Consider the following 17299-nt stretch of genomic DNA (forward strand, 5'->3'; position numbering starts at 1 on the left):
CTGTTTTCATTTTACTGCTTCGGGTTTCATTGTGTGTGTGTCTGTTTTTATTTTTTTTGCAAACGCATTTATGTCTGTTTCTAAGCTTTTTTGTTTTACTTTTTTTTACTTGCTACAACATACTTGATGTCTGTTTCGTTGTCTGTCTGGTCTGGCCTGGTACGAAGTCCGTACATATACGACACGAGGTAAATACACCAGACCACCAGTCAAACAAAACCAGCCACTAACAACAACAAACATTCTCGTTAAATTATTTGTACTTGGTTGATTTTTGGCACATTACAATAGAGTTGCCAACACTTTCTATGGGAATTTAAATTTAGTAGGACGACATATGAACGGTGGGTCGATTTCGCGCGTTTTTAAGGCTAGACAATTGGGATCAATTTATATTATTCGGGTCTGTTAATTGATTTTGACGTCGGAAGGATGAAAATTTCAGATGTAAGAATTTCTCCCAAACTGATCCTCAGCATGGAAGATTTGGTTAGATTATGTGGGAAGCTCGCAATGTGATTTCTTCCTAATTTAGGTGGTCTTGTAATTCCTGGTCCTCAGGAAAACCGGTTCTCCTAATACAGTTGATTAGATTCATTTGTGACACGTCCTTGAGATAGTCCAGATCATGATAGAGAGTGCTTTAACCAGGATATCTGAGTTTGCGCTCTGGTAGGTGTTTCATTGATTCTTCTTCGTCCAAGCAACTGCTGTAATAATTGTTACGTGGGTATCCCATGTGATACGACATGCGTCCTATCAAACAGTATGCCTATAATAATTATCCTTTGGACAAGGGAGCAGAGGTCCTAAGCTACCTGTTTCTTCCAATTAAGCACCAAAGTAGTATACCAAATTTACTGAATTATGTAAATGGAATCTGAAGAAGCTAATGGAGTTCTTTGTTATTGTTCCGATGAAAACTTAAATGTTAATTTTTTTTTCTCAAGTCGGAGAATGTCAAGATTCGGAGGCTCATATCATTGTCAAAAGAGATATAAACAAATTTGTACAAAAAGTACTATAGATTGGCTTGGATAATACTCATGGTCACTGTCATAACATGGTGCGCGTACCGTCTAGATTATGGCAACTGTTACCGAAAGTGTGAAACTGCTGGAAACGTCATATTTTTTATATATGGAGTTTGACAGTATGTCCACATTTAAAAGTGTCAGCATGCTGTCAAACTCCATATTAGCAAAAAACAATCAGCTGTTCCAATGAAACCATTGTCAGAAAACAATCACCTGTTACAATGGAATCATTGTCAGATAAATGCTTTCTATTGGTAACACGGTGCATAAAAAAAACATATGCAGCTAAAAAAGATCTGGCAACTTTGGCCATACAACAATTTGACAATATTATTGCAAAACAATAACATTGTCAGACATCTAACAATCGTGTAAACACCTTACGTCGCCATTGCCAAAATTGTCTTACAATTTGTATGGTCAGATGTGCGAATTTTATGCATCTGACAATGGAACCATTGTCAGATAAATGTTTTCTATTGACAACACGGCGCATTAGTGGAAAATATGCAGTTAAAATAAGATATAGCAACTTTTGCCATACACCAATCTGACAATCAGTACACACTGAGAATTTTTGTTGGCAGATAAATTTTTTGTCTGACAATTGTCTGGCAATTTACCAGCTGCCAACAATTTTCCATTGTCAGTACATTGCCAGATCTTCTAATGATGTAAGATCTGACATGTATACATGGCTTAGAATTGATCCTAACCGACATTTGTACGTGAAATATACGAAATTTATTTAATTATTTGTAATGTTAATAACTTGGCAACCCTCTAACACACTTAATAAGAAAATTATTCTCAATTTATGTCTCATCTTCTCTTTAAATAATTTATACTCATTTTACTACTTTTTCTCTCTCATTCTCTGCCTAAATTTTGTTGTTTTTGTTTTGCTATAAAATTAATAAAAACATGTGTGTTTGTTTGTGAAAGCAAAGTAAATCTCCCATAAAGAAAATTTCACAAAAGAAAACAACAAAAAAAAAAACGCACAAGTATAAACACACGCACCAGGGCAAAAAGAAAAGAGAACAGTCGTCGTCAAACACATTTGAAAAAACAAAAATCCTAACAAAGTCAACTGTGCTGCCATGGAAAAGATTTCTGTACAGAGCTCTGCTTTCGCCGCTGCTGCTGAGTTTCCTTTAGATCAGTTTTGTTTTTTCTGCACTTCAGTATAAAATTAAATACAACTGTCAAGTTAGTGTGCGGTTAGTTGCGGCTTAGTGTAGAGTGTATTAAAGCGTATTGTGTGTATCGCGTTGTTATTTCATTTTACTACATGAAGCAAGAGCAACAACATTGTATGTTTTTTTAATTTTTTCATCTTTTTTTCTTTCTTTATATCGATTGCATGTGTGTGTTGTGTAGTGTTTTTATTTAATTTTTTATAATTTCTACTAATTAAAATGCCGTATGTTCTGTTATTCTTTTGAAATTATTTCAAATTTATATTTTATTACAAAAAATTATAAAGAAAAAACCAGCAAATATTAAAAAAAATAAACTTGATTTCATGAGAACCAAACAAATAAAAAAAGAGAATATTTAATTTCATAAAACTAAAACTACTTGAAATTTTATGGTAATTTATTTGATTTTGTAAAACCTCAAAACTAAAGAAATACAATAAATTAAAGAAGTAAAATATACAAAAAGAAAAAAAAAACTAAAATAAGACCAAAGCAAAGAATATGACAATTATGAAAAGAAAAATATAAAATACCAACAGAAAAAACCACATAAAATAAAATGTATGAAATATTAAACGTTATTTCTTTTAAACGGAAAAATATGAAATGAAAGAAAATTTAAAGAAAAATTCATAGAAGAGAAATTTAATGTGAAAAAGACATGAAAAAAAATCTCACAAGTAATTTTTAGTAAATATAAATTAATAATTTAATACAACAATAACAATAAAATGAAATAATTTTTATTGCAACAAACTAATAATAATACGAAAAGAAAAAATAAGAAAACCAGACATTAGGCCTCACAAAGGCGACGACTAACTACAAATACAATAAAAAATAAAAACAACAACAATAAATACAACAAAATATATTAGCAGCCAACAAGCAAAAACTAAAAAAGTCAGCCAAGAAATTAAGCAAAGCAACCAGGCAGGCAGGCATTCAGTTTGTCAGTCAGGCACGCAAAACACTACATACTTTTTTCTTCTTCTTCTTCTCTACAAGACCTTTTACGAACGAATAGCAGTACATACTCACTCACACACACTTGTATTCACATTAATATTGTACACACTCACTCACTTACTTACACACATAAACCATACAAAACAGCAACCAACTTAAGGAAAAAGCCAAAAGGAAGACATACAAAACAACAAAAACAATAACAGCAACACTAATACAACAACTACTACAACTATTAGTAGTGTTATAGTTGTAGTTGTTAACAACAAAGTGTTGCCAGATACAAGGATTTCAATTCACACTGGGAATATCACAGGACGAGTATCAGAGTGAAGTGATAATTAAACATGTGTACTTTACCGTTAATGAGTAAATAACAGTGTTTTAGTAAAGAGCAAATAGTATTGCAAGTGCTGTGATAATTTAAAAAAGTAGAATATGATCAAATTTAAATAACATTACAACCCCCATTTTCTTAATGTCTGTTTATTTTTTATCGTAATGATACCGGTAGAATATCTTTGGTTGAGATAATGGGCCTAACTCTAGTAAAAACATTGCTAAATGTTGCTCCGAAGCTAGTTTGAAGATTCAGTAAGAGAAGACTGATTAAATTGATCTCTTCCTGTTGACTTAAGAGTAGATTTTCTTGTCAGTACAATTTCCCAAGACATTGATTACTCCTACAATATGCCGGACAATATATACTCAAATACTCTCGAATTTTACCGGACTCAACTTCAAGATATCTCGAATCGCAAATATCGTGTAATATCCCGATTGCCAATCTTAATATTCAAGTAGATTCGATATTAGTCTGAAAGTAGGGATTGTTTCTGGATTATTCTAACGGAAAACCCTTCAGAAGTTTGTAAGTTGCCTTTATTTATATGCTTATCTAGATCTATTGAGGCATGGTTGGTAGCTTTAAAGGTTTAAATCGCTTCTAAATAATTCGAATGAATACTCTCCGTCTTTAACCACCAGTCTTTATCATCCACATGGTGAGCTTTTTTTTTAACGACTCACCTCTGCTTCTTAGTGTATCTTTTGTATATGATTCTGCCGGTCCATGTACAAGCACTTCGCTCAAGTAATCGAGCTATATAATCTCGGACCATTGCTGCTCTGTTGCTTAACTTCCGTTTACAGCCACGCAGATGGGATGACTTTTGTTGAGTCTGCAACAGCACCTAGAGATGTAATCGGTACAGAGTAAACCTTGAACAACTGCACCAACTTATCCCGAATTATAGACTTACCGTGAATCAGTCTGCACCAACTTACCCCGAATTATAGACTTTACCGTGAATCAGTCTTTTAACAAACATTCACTTCCAGCGAATTGGGTTTAAACCACTGCCACACTTGCAACCCGAAGGGACCTCACCACTACACGGCAAAATGCAAATTCCGAAACTGCCCTGTGGGCTACCGGTTCGCGTGGTACCAGGTTATGTGGTACACTAGCTCTACCCTATGTCAAAACTTTCCAATGAAAGACCGAGGATACATTTGATCATCACCAGTTTATAGTCTCGACAGACTAGAGGTACTAGTCTGGTACCAGTACACTTCTCAATCATTATGGACACTCATTGAGAAAAACATCCGACACATTCACCCTGGTTGGGAAATGCTCGCATACCCCTACATCTATCCCAAATCGTATACACTTGACACCAACTCATTTCTAACGCTTAGTCTCACAGTCACTTCTCTGCGGGGAATCTGTTGTCTCGGCAACAGCACCGAACTTATCCCCAATTATAGACTACCGTGCATCAGTCTTTTAACCAACATTCTCTTCCTGCGAATTTGGGTTTAAAACACAACCACCGCAAGCATTTCGAAGGAACCTCTCCAATAATCGCGACAAGAAGAGAGTCCGAAACTCTGTCTTGTGTACTACCGGTTCCCGTGGTTCTCTGGTTCGATTCAATGGCAAATCATTCCAAGGAAAGGCCAAGGATACATTTGATCATCACCAGTTTATAGTCCAGGCAGACTAGAAGTATTGGTAGCACCTCTTATCCCCGGGATTGCAATAACACCAAGATGGGGGAAGTTCATGAAGGCAACATAATCCCGATAATTTTCTTCACTGATTATAGAGTTATCATTTGATTATCGAATGTTGTCATCTGACGTTACACAATTACTTCTCATCTGGTAAAAATTTTATCGGTTTACCGTCGGAAAATTTTGGAGAAACAAGTCCCGAATCAAAATTTGCCAAGATAAAGTTAGGTTAAAGCTATGTTAAGAATTAACTACTAAGGATTCTCTTCTCGTACTCGCACTGTTGTGATGTTATCCGTTTAGTTTTTCACAGGTTCTCCTTTCAAGCGCTCTGAACTCCAGTCAGAAGGTAAACATCATTGTCTACGGTTTTTAAATTGACTCTCCTAGAAAGTACATACCTATCAATGAAAGTGGAGATGATTAAGGTCGCACCGGCGATAAAGTTTATATGTTGATCCATCATAGTCCTTCTCATCTCCGCTTACAGACATACAGTTTTGTTCGAAACCTAAGCAACTGCTTTTGGCATTGTATACAAAGTTCTATATTTTTTATTTTAATTGATTTATTCAAAATTATATAATTGATAATAATAATATTATGTGTCTACATTATAATAACAACAACAAAAGTTTATTTTCATTTCGATGTGAGTTACAAGAAAATAATAACTGAATTAACTCCATAAATAGCTGTTCGAAACTTAAGCAACTTTTTGATCTTCTTATGAAAATCTTTGGTCCTTTTGAGTTCCAAACACCTTTATGAAATAGATTAGTTACTAGTGTAGTTCGTAATAAATCCCAATCGGATTTTAAGCCATTCGCCAGCTGTAATGTTTTCTAAAACTGCGAGTTTCGACCCAGCGCTTCAGAATGCCGAACAGCATCTCTAACGGGCTTGAGTCAGGAGATTTTGATGGACAATCAAAGAATTTGGGTCCCATTATACGATAACTACTCTTAGATCAACTTTGCCAAAGGTTTTGGTTCATTATCATGCTGAAAATCGCAATAAAGTAAGTTGTTTTGTTCGGTGTACTCAATCATATGATTCATTTTGTTGGCGAAAAACGTCCCAAAAGGAAAAACAATCCAACTTTGTTTGTGTTTCAACATCAGGACTAACTCTTTGATTGCTCATCAAAATTTCCTGACTCAAATCCCTTAGAGATGCTGTTCGGCGTTTTTAAGTGTTGCTTCGGAACTCGCCGTTTTAGAAAACATTGCAGGGGCGAATAGCTTAAAATCCGATTGGGATTCATTACGAACTACACTAGTAACTAATCTATTCCATAAAGGTGTTTGGAATTCAAAGGGACCAAAGATTTTCATAAGAAGATCAAAAAGTTGGTTAAGTTTCAAACAGCTATTTATGGAGTTAATTCAGTTAATACTTTTGTTGTTGTTATTATAATGTAGACACATAATATTATTATGATCAATTATATAATTTTTAATAAATCAATTAAAATAGAAAATATAGCACTTCGTATACAATGCCAAAAAAAGTTGCTTAGGTTTCGAACAATACTGTATATTCAATTCATTTATGGTCTAATTTAGTAGAGGAGATACCATTTTGTGGACCTAGACCACGTTTAACTTCTTGTGAGTGTATGGTACCTGGTGAACTTTATTTGTATTTACTGAATTATTAAAAATGGCAATATGCTAAACTATTTCCCTTCATCCATAGTTTCTGGCAATTCTGGCAACACTAAACTTATTCCGGCAACAAGAAGAAAATAAAGGAATAATAAATTACTTTTTTTTGCTTCCTTCATCTTCTCTGCACTTCTCCTCTAAAGATTTTTGCTAAAATAAAAAAGTATTTCTTTATTTTTTTTTGTTGAAATTCATCTATAAAAAGTAATAAAAAATACCCTCGAAAAAAGAAACAAGAAATTTATTTTCTCGCAGTGAAAATTTTTCATCATTTTATTTTATTTATTTTTATTTTATTTCTTTATTTTTGAAATTGTAGTGGTGGCGAAAAAACCAGATCAATTAACAAAAAATGAAAAAAAAAAAAAAAAATAGTAAAAAAAAGACGCAGTTGAAAAAAAGGGAGCAGCCGCCAGCATTTTTCGGTTAAATTTTATTTCTAGAGAAAATTCAGTTTTTCGTAGTTGTCGTTTTTTTATTATTTTTTTTTTTTGTTATTTTTCATATTAATAAATCAAGATAAAATAGTGGAAATTTAAAATTTAACACAAACGTTAAATAAAAGAGAAATGTTGATAAAATATCTGAGTATTGGGAACATGAACACAGAGATACATTTCGAACATACAATTTAATAATATAATGTTCATACATATATAGGTATCTATGTGTGTATATATTAAATACTTGTTCACTATATATTATTATTAATACACACACATTCAGACACTCTATACAATAATGAGGATTTATATATAAATTCTTCTTTTTTCATTTTATTTTATTTTAATATTGTAATTTATGATTTAAAGCATTGGCAACGTAAGATAAAAGGAATTTTTAAATAATGGCTTTATTTCGTTTTTTTTTTTTATTTAATTAATTAAAATATAAGAGGGAAATAATTATTTTAACCACACCCAAAGTTTTCAAAGAGGGATTTTGTTCGTTTTCAAATGAATTCAAATCGGTATATAGAGTTGAATTGTTGTTGTAATTTTTTTGTGAATTGGAGCGTTACCAACTGTTTTGTTTATAAATTAAGGGATCTTGTTCAATAGGTTTCTAACGAAACTATTGTTTCACTTCGAAATGTCACATTTAGCGTTTCATATCTACTTAAAACTAATAACTTTTCATGAAAACATTGCCCCATGCAAAACCTCAGGAAGTTTATTTTAATCAATATTGGAAAGTTAAGCTTTCAAACCTCTTTTTGTCGGTAAAAATTTTATAAATTTTACGAATGTTTTGATACTTACTGTAGTCTACTAAGTCTTTGGTAGGTTAGGTTTTATTCTCACTAAAGGTACTGGTGAAGTAGCGCACAATAGATTGATCAAAATAACTAACTAGTATACAAAAAACATATTCGTCTGTGTCAGTTGGATCTTATCGAATGAAAGCTCAAGCCCGGTACAAAATTTCCCAAGTTCAAGTCTAAGAAAGTTTGAGTTCTTTCTAAAAAATTTTAACCATTCAATTACGAAAGAGTTTGCTGAGACGTCAAACTGTAACTTTTTGGAGAACGCTTCGCTTTTGTCGACCTTGTGTGCTTGATCTCTTTAAATAGTGGAAATTTAGCTTTAGTTCCTCTTCCACTTAGTGGTGAAAATGTGCGTCTTCTTCTAATTGATTTAATGTTTAGTCTGCAAGGAGTGTCAGTTGAATCCTATCGAATGAAGACTAAATAACTAACTGGTATACAGAGAAACAACTTTGTCTGTGTCAGTTAAAATTTATCGAATCAAAGCTCAAGTTCTGGTACAAAATTTTCAGAGTTCAAGTCTAAGAAAGTTGAAGTTCTTTCTAAAAAATTGTATCCATTCAATTACGAAAGAGTTTGCTGAGACGTCAAACTGTTACTTTTTGGAGAATGCTTCGCCTTTGTGGACCTCGTGTGCTTGATCGCTTTAAATAGCTGAAATTTAGCTTTAGTTCCTCTTCCACTCAGTGGTAAAAATGTGAGTCTTCTTCCAATTGATTTAATGTTTAGTCTGCAAGGAGCGTCAATTGGATCTTATCGAATGAAGGCTAAAGTTCAGGATCAAAATTTTCCAAGTTCAAGTCTAAGAAAGTTTGAGTTTTGACTTTTTTTCAAATGCATCAAGTCCTATTGTACAAAGAAACGGTTTCGTCTGCGTCTCTCGAAATTGTCGGAAGAAGTCAAGTCTGGACATAAAATTTGCCATATACAAGTCGTATCACGTCGTTAAAGATTACACAGACCAACAAAATTTGAGAAGCGATGAATCCATGTCAAGTTTAAGGTCGAAGAAGAAAGAAAATAAAACATGTGTTAGACGACAAAACAAATGTTATAAATAAGGGGGTCTTCGCACTGTTATAATTCAAATTCAGCTTTTTGATCATTTAGATCTGGTCCAGTACTCGCTTGGGTTTCCATATCCAATATTCGTTGAATTCTGTTAAACCTCAGTTAACTTTCGTTTTTATGAGTCAGTTGAATGTTGTACGGGTACCGATCTGAATTATAGAATAGACTTTGGTCTAGAGTCTAGACTATATATTCTTCTTTATAGATTTTGAACTATAAACTAGACTTTAGTATGGACTATAAAATAGACTTTTAGAAAAATTCTGAATTCTAACAGAATGTTTACGCTCAAGAAACTACATGAATCAGTTACATCTTATAAAGGTGCCGTTATGGACTATAGATAATCTGGACTAAAGATTAGGCTGAACCATAGATTCGACTATTGTTCAGAATATAGATTAAAGAAAAGCCTGGTCTATGACTCAGTTGAGTAATGCACATGTGTTGGCCTGGACTATATACATATAAGCCTAAAGACAACTTCAATATTTTTGGCGTTCCTTTGTTTGACGGTTGTTGACTTGGGGCCTGACAAATCTGTCACTTCGTCGAATAGTTGTGAAATTGTTGTATGGATTCAGACGAATGTAGAGCATGCCATTGCCAGGATTGCATGAAATTTGTTCCCCATATATGTGGAAGGATTTAAGATGTTACATCATTCATTGGAAGGAATTCTAAGGAATTACGTCCAGGAAACTGAATTTCTGATGGGTTTTACCACCAACATTTTCCATAAAAAGGACAAGCTTGATAATGGCCTAGGACATCAAAGTTCAAATTGGAAATTTTGATAATTATAATAATGCTGATGATCAAAGGGGCGGACTTTACTAAACATTTGATAAAGTACATTACAAAATACAAATTTGAATAACAGAAATTTACACTTTTGTTAGACCTGAGTTATTTTATTAGATAAACCTGGAAAACACAGGCTTTTTTGTTTAAAATTCCCATAAAGTTTAAAAATAAAACGTTGGCATTATTATTATTTTTTTGTTATTATTAATTTAACCTCCATAACCTTAAACAAATTTAAATTTAAGTATTTTTATTATTATTATTATTGTTTTGTCATTGATTTTAATTAAATAAATACAAAAAAAGTTAAAATAAAATTTCTTTTCATTTTTACAGATTTATTAAATTAATGGATATAGACGCTACTCAACACGACTCGTACAAATAATAAAACAAATTACGCATATTATAAATAAATAAAATTGAAAATAAAAAAAGAAAGTAAAAGAAAAAAATTATGGTGAAATTTTTTTAAAAAACAAATAAATTAAATTAAAGAAAGAAACAGCTACAACAAAGTGCAATTTTACACACACACACACTGAAAGAAAAATAAGTTTAAAGTTATTAAAAAGTAAATTTATTTAAATTATATAGTAAAGAGAGCGAATAAATATAATTGTCATAAAAGTATTAAGGAAAAAAAGAAAAACAACAACAAAAATACTCAAGTATTTCTGAAAGAAAACTAATTTATGTGCCATAACAACAAAAATGTAAAAGAAATTAATTTATATATAAAAAAGAAAATTCCTAATTAATAAAACAAAAACATATTTATTATTCATATAGAACATTAATTACTTGCATCCTAACAATTAGAAAATAATTCAAAAAAAGCTTTAAAAATAACTTATAACAACAAAAACACAAAGACCTTAAAAAGAAAATTGAAGCAGAACGAAGTTAAAAAAAAAAATGCAAAATAAATAAACAAAACACCTTCCTTAACTTCCACTGTGTTTTGTTCTAACCAACGTGTTGAAAAACAATAACAAATAATAAAAAACAACAAGGATAAATACGAAAAAAAACAACTACAAACAAGTGAGAAAAAAACCAACAGCAACAACAAGAAACAAGTGAAAAACATACAAATTTGACAAAGTGTAAACATTGTATTCATAACAGTATTATTAACACGTAACCTACGTCACATCGTCATCATCAACAACAACAATATCATCAACAACAACAACAACATATACACCAACATCTTTACTGTTTGTAAACGAACACACAACAGAGAAGAGAAAAAAACGAGAGTATTTTTACCATCAGCCATCATCATCATCAGCATTATTATCATCATTGAGCAACAACAACAACGGCTACCATAAAAACAAAACAAGAACAAAAAGAACAATAACTACAACAGCAATAAACACCAGGAATAACTTTACAACCTCAAATAGCAACACATTACAACGTTACAGCCGAAGGAAGACCCCCCACTCTAATTCTTGTGAACAACATTTATACTCAATCCCCTACTTGACTTGAAGTTTTTATATTTTTTTTTGTTGTCTTCTTCTTCTTCTTTCGTCTTTTTTTATACATTCAACGCATTTTTTGCTTGCTGGCTGTGTGTACAACACATTTGTATGCAACACATTAAGTTGCCCCCTCATTGTTGTGTATTTGATTTCATTGCTGTTGTTTGTGTTACTCCATAATTCTCTTTTGATTCCCTCCTCTACTTCATCCAGTACTAACTAACTACTCTGCTGCTGGTTCTTCTCGTTTACAAGTTGTAAGAATAACAGCAACAACAACAACTGCTTGTGTGAATGTTTTTGAAAAAAGACATCAACACTCTGAGTGTGCTTGTGTGTTCACGAGGAAACTGACTCAACTGGCTGACAGCTTGGCTGCTACAAAAACAAAAAAAGGCAAAATAACAACAAAACCAACAACAAGTCAGGAATCATCATCATATAGACAAACCGAAACACACACACAGCAGACAGACAGACTCAACCAAACAAATCCAAACATTGGATAGGAAGACAAATAAAAAAAAAAAACGAAGAGAAAAAAATTACAACAACAAGGATAACAATTGCAAAACAAATAAGAACACAAGCAAAAAAAGAGCCAAAACAGAAGCAAAAAATCAAAACAAACTACACGCGGTTTGATTGTTTTTTTTTTTTATTTGTGGGCCACAATCAAACAATAACAAACCACCACCTGTAACCATTATTACAAGGACAACAACCTTAGCCAACACATAATTGATCAACATGTCCTGCATATCCTCAAATTTTAGTTCCTTCTTCCTTAACTCTCTTAATGATCCTTCGGAATTTTCGAAATATTTAAGCAATGGAGAACTGAGATTCTCCTCAACCTTCGAAGATTTCCAGGTCTATGGACAAACTAGTGTACCACAACAGCAGCAACAACACTATCAACAACAGCAACATCATCTCAATGGTGGAGCGGGAGTGCTGTGTAATGCCAATGGTGAAATTATCAGCAGTAATGGCGATGAAGGCAATTCAAATATTGAAAATACTCAACCCGTAATAACATCCGTACAACATTATGGCAGCTATCAAGGACATCATCAACAACAACAACCGCCACATATGCAACAGCAACATCTTCAACAGCAGCAGCAAACTAGATGGGCTTTGCCCGGCAACCAACAAAATCCTGCAGCGGCGGCCTCTGCTGCAACAACAGGTTCTCAACATTTTGATGGTTCTTTTGAGTTTATGAAATATTTACGCCACTCAAATGACTACAGTGACAATTCACATGATGCCAGCGGCCAACAGAATCAATCACAATCTTCCCATGCCATAGCGGTGGGTACAAAACCAGATGCTTCCTTAAATAATGGTCTTATGGATTTAGATAACGCACACAAACGTGCAGCAGCACGTAAAACTCCGCTCATGTCTTCCGTCAACAGCAACCATCATAATTCAGCGGCCAGCAATAGTTCCCATCCCACACCCATGGATATTTACGATCACGATTCAAAGCACAATATCTACGATTTACATCATATGAATTCGATGCATAGCTCCAATTCAAATGAATCTTCCATGGAACTGTCGTCCATGAACTATCCCAATTCTCACCTAAACGCCTCCAACTCGAATACATCATCAGAGGGTGGCAACACCCAGAATCACAGTGATTTCTCCATGTTAAGTGGTGTGGCCAATTCACAGAATTCTTCAACAGCTAATGCTGCATCAACAGCTGCTGCAGCAGCGGCGGCGGCGGCTGCCTCACCAGCTGCACCCAAGCCATTGGCTACATTTACCATCAAGGATAACTTTGAAGCTCATCCATCGCACAAGGTGGAGGAAGGCATTTTCCAGCATATGAACAAACTGCCGCCCAAAAAGAAAGAGAATCTCAAACAATTGGGTGTACGTTTTACCGGTCAAATGACACTCAATGATAAATCGATAATTGTGGAAAACTTTATTAAATTCTGTCATGTAAGTACCAACGCATATATGCATTTTTAAATTCCCTATATAACAAACATACATACATATGTACATACGTATGTATATATGTGGTCATATTTATTATAAAAATAAAAATACCGTAAGGTCTTTTACATAGAATTAAATAGGAGTGATGGCAGCGGCTAATGTCTATCTACCATTCACCATCCACATGATGTGATATTTATTTTTAATATATTCTCATATTTCCTTTATATACGTATACATACGTCCGCATCCACATACATACATTCATTTGAATGTATTCATGTGTATAGGACTACAAATTATTTATAATTCCCTAGCGTTTATTCATGCCCATGTCCTTCCTTCTCCTTTACTGACATCATATATTTTTGGCAATCGTAAATATTTGCGTATAATTTTAAATATTATACGCACTGATAACACAGGTTTTATATAATATTGAAGAGATTTGGAAAAAAAAAATTCCAAATCGTTTAGATTGCCATTGGACTCTTACTAAATAATGTAATAATAATGAAACAGCAAAAGTTCGTTAATTTCAAATAACAGATTCATAGTATGAAAATCATCCAGATAATCGCTCAGGTTCAAGCTAATTCAACTCACATATTCATTTTAATATGAACATCTAATTCACCTGAACACTGTGGGCTTTCGTCCACGTATAAATAATGAAGCATTAATCAGGAATTTAGAAGGTTTTATATAAAATTGCCATCTCTTTTTCAATAGTCGGTTTAATAACAATAACCTCTTTGCTCCAATATGATCTTCTTCTTCTGAATTCATTAAATATGTATATCGAACAGTTCCTTGATATCACACAGCTATTAGAAATGTTATCCACTCTCGTGAAAGCCCAATCATTAATAGGGTCAGCTTTGATATCGAGCATACATGATCAATAACATTCACCTCTTTTGATTAGAGCCAAAAAGTCAAAGTATGAGAAGTGTACACTAAGAAACTTCCAATATTCGTAAGCCAATCTTGACATCATGAAATATAATAAAAATCCGGATATTTCCAATGAAGAGAAGTAATAATCAATTATTACAAATCCCAGATCTAAAAGTCTGGCTACATCAATATATACATAAAGCCCGATTAGAGCTGCAGACTCAAGATTGTCGAGGACATATTAGCCTCGATATTGAGCATGTACTCAAGAAGGATCACCTAATATTATCAGGGAATGTTAAAATTATCCGTTACTTAGATTTTTAAGAAACCTCGGGCAATTGTAAACCAATCTTGATGAGATTTAATAACTGTAGAGTCGGGAGTAGTGTTTCGAACAGGGAATTGGCCTACCGTTTACAACTTCTATAGAAAGCATGGAAAGGTAGATTTAATTTATTAGTTATTTTTCATTGTGCGAGGAAGACTAGAGGGGGTAGTGTTTGTGGACATTCGATTTAAATTTTCTTATATCGAAGGTGGCAAGGAATACTTTGACAGGAAGTTTGTTACACATACGAATAGTGCTCCTAAAGAATGAATTTTCCCTGTAATGTTTCGTGCGGTCCACTGGCCAATCTATTACAAATGGGTGTGTAATTGATGAAAAATTTAAAAATATACAGGTATCGGGAACAAGTGTCCTAATTTCAGAGAACCACATTCCATTGTAATATCGATAGAACAGTGAAATACACCCGACATTGAGGCGGTGCTTTATTGAATCAATAGAGTAGTATAACCTACTATCACCGATAAATACTCTCCAATACGCAGTCGAGTAACTCCAAAGTAGACTTCTAGCTCTGGTCCATATATGAGAGTTATATTCCAATTTCGGTTGGATATAGGTGATGAAAATAGTAAGAAGATCAGATGGAGTGATGTATGTCGTAGTTCAGTGGACATCGTACTGCATTTCTAAGCCCAGAATACCAAAGGTTCTGATTCCTTACTATTTAAGTTTCCAATTGAATTGCCAATCCCTGCAAAAATTATTGCAGTACATGATACATTTAGGTAATCCCAAAACTACGCCCCTGTAAACATTATTGGAGTACATGATCCGTTTAGTAGTCTTATGTAATGCAGGCATGGATCATGTTTACTTTTTTTGAAAACAACATGGTCCATAGCCTGCATTACATGGAACCATGTTGTGGATCATGTACTCAAATAATTTTAGCAAAGGAGTAGTTTTGGGATTAGTGCGATGTAATGCATTTCTGAATTAGGACATCGCAATGTTAAATGGAACATCTTTTTTTCATATATTTGGATTATTTTTGGATCAGTGCAGATTCTTTGCGGAGTACTCTTTACACGCGTGTGCTAAGTAGTCTTAATTTTTGGACTTAGCCCAGCTAGCCTTTTCGTGAATTAAAATTGAACATTTCGTGAAATGTTGCGAAGTTCAGAGAGCAAAAAGGCGAAGATGGTGCAGTGGTTCGATTTTCCGAGAGGTGTAAGAACATCCACTTCATACTTGTCAGGATGTGAAATGAGAAAAAGGTCAAGGGTATTCTTTTGGTGCCTTTCAACAGGAAATATGTGTTGATCCATTCACTAATTGTGCTAGGTGGCTGAGTGCGGCGAATAACTCAACACATTGGTTATGTGAATGTCGAAGCCAAGAGGAGTTGTAAACATTGAAATCCGCAGCAACTACAATTTCACTATTCGGACAACTCTCAAGAATCTTCAGTATGGAATCGAAAAAGGCGTAGAAGTTTGTTAGTGTAGTAGGCTTTACCGCGCGTGGACTTCTATAAAGAAACTCAAAGTGCAAATAGCGTGTCCTGCTTTGAACTTAACCCATAGACAGCTGAATTCGGTATCATATATGGTTTAAACAGAATGAAATCGAATTCCATTAATAATGGAAGAACATTTGTTTCTTATAATATAGCAAATGACAATGTGTAGTATCCAACCGAACTGGTTCCATTCTTCATAATACAGCTATTGCAGTAAAATATGGAATTAGGAAACTTGACTTTACAGTCATCCCCTAAGTGTTAATTACAAAATATAAAATCTTAAATCTTGCTCTTAATGATCATGCTTAATGATCATGAACTGTTGAAAAAAATATCAATTCACCGAAAATGATCAGCTTACTGCAATTGTTATATTTTAGAAGAATTTAAGGGTGTTTTTTCTGAATATCTATTATTTTCAAAAGGACATGTGTGTGTTTTTCTATATAGAAACATCTGGATGGTTCTAAAAATAAATTGTATAACTGAATTTGGAACTATAAATGTAAAGGTTATTAATGATTAACAGATTTTTTTAAATTCTTTAAAATAAAATCAATTTTCAACACTGTTTGTTGCATAAGGCAGTCAAAATGAAATGTGTGTGTAGTAGTAGTCATTTCAGGGAAATTGCTGTTTTTCCTTTTAAGGAAATAATTTATTAAGAAAAAGCAGTCTGCCAAAGAAAATTAATTGCAAACTGGAAAAAAAAACAAATAAACTTTAATTTCAAATTTATGCAGATTCATTAATTAAAAATTCATTTTTAAGGGTAAATTTACAATGACACAGACAGCGTCACACCATCTCATCACTCCAAAGACACCAATGCTAATATTTCCTACTCTTTTCCTCTTGAAAAGAAGACATTTGTCAATGAGCAAGAGAAGACATGTAAGACATGTTGTTTCCCTCTTTAAAACCCCCCCCCCCTTGGCAATGTGTAGTTTAATTTTCTCTAACCCCCCCAACTATACAAATTAAGTACAACAGAAACGTACGAGTATGAATTCTAAATTCAGTCTTTGTTCTAACTAATATGATTTGTAATTAATTTCAGAGGATAA

At 33.2% G+C, this 17299-nt stretch overlaps 1 protein-coding gene across 7 annotated transcripts in view; it reads left to right on the top strand.

Moving 5' to 3' along the window:
- Positions 1-17299, top strand: part of LOC119602612 (putative uncharacterized protein DDB_G0289263) — a 61038-nt gene that overhangs the window by 7607 nt on the left and 36132 nt on the right. For 4 of the 7 annotated variants that reach the window (XM_037954217.1, XM_037954215.1, XM_037954213.1 and 1 more), the window contains one exon: positions 10385-13512. In XM_037954217.1, the coding sequence (XP_037810145.1) occupies positions 12295-13512 (1218 nt within the window). In that variant the 5' untranslated portion in view covers positions 10385-12294. Of the gene's footprint in view, positions 1-2195; positions 2354-10384; positions 13513-17299 lie in introns of those variants that run through there. The other 3 variants (XM_037954218.1, XM_037954214.1, XM_037954216.1) reach the window with 2 other exon arrangements.

The sequence above is a fragment of the Lucilia sericata genome, unplaced genomic scaffold (assembly GCF_015586225.1).
Source record: "Lucilia sericata isolate MDLA Ls3-8-SP2 unplaced genomic scaffold, ASM1558622v1 Contig000244F_arrow, whole genome shotgun sequence".
In the NCBI taxonomy this organism is placed as follows: Eukaryota; Metazoa; Arthropoda; class Insecta; order Diptera; family Calliphoridae; genus Lucilia; species Lucilia sericata.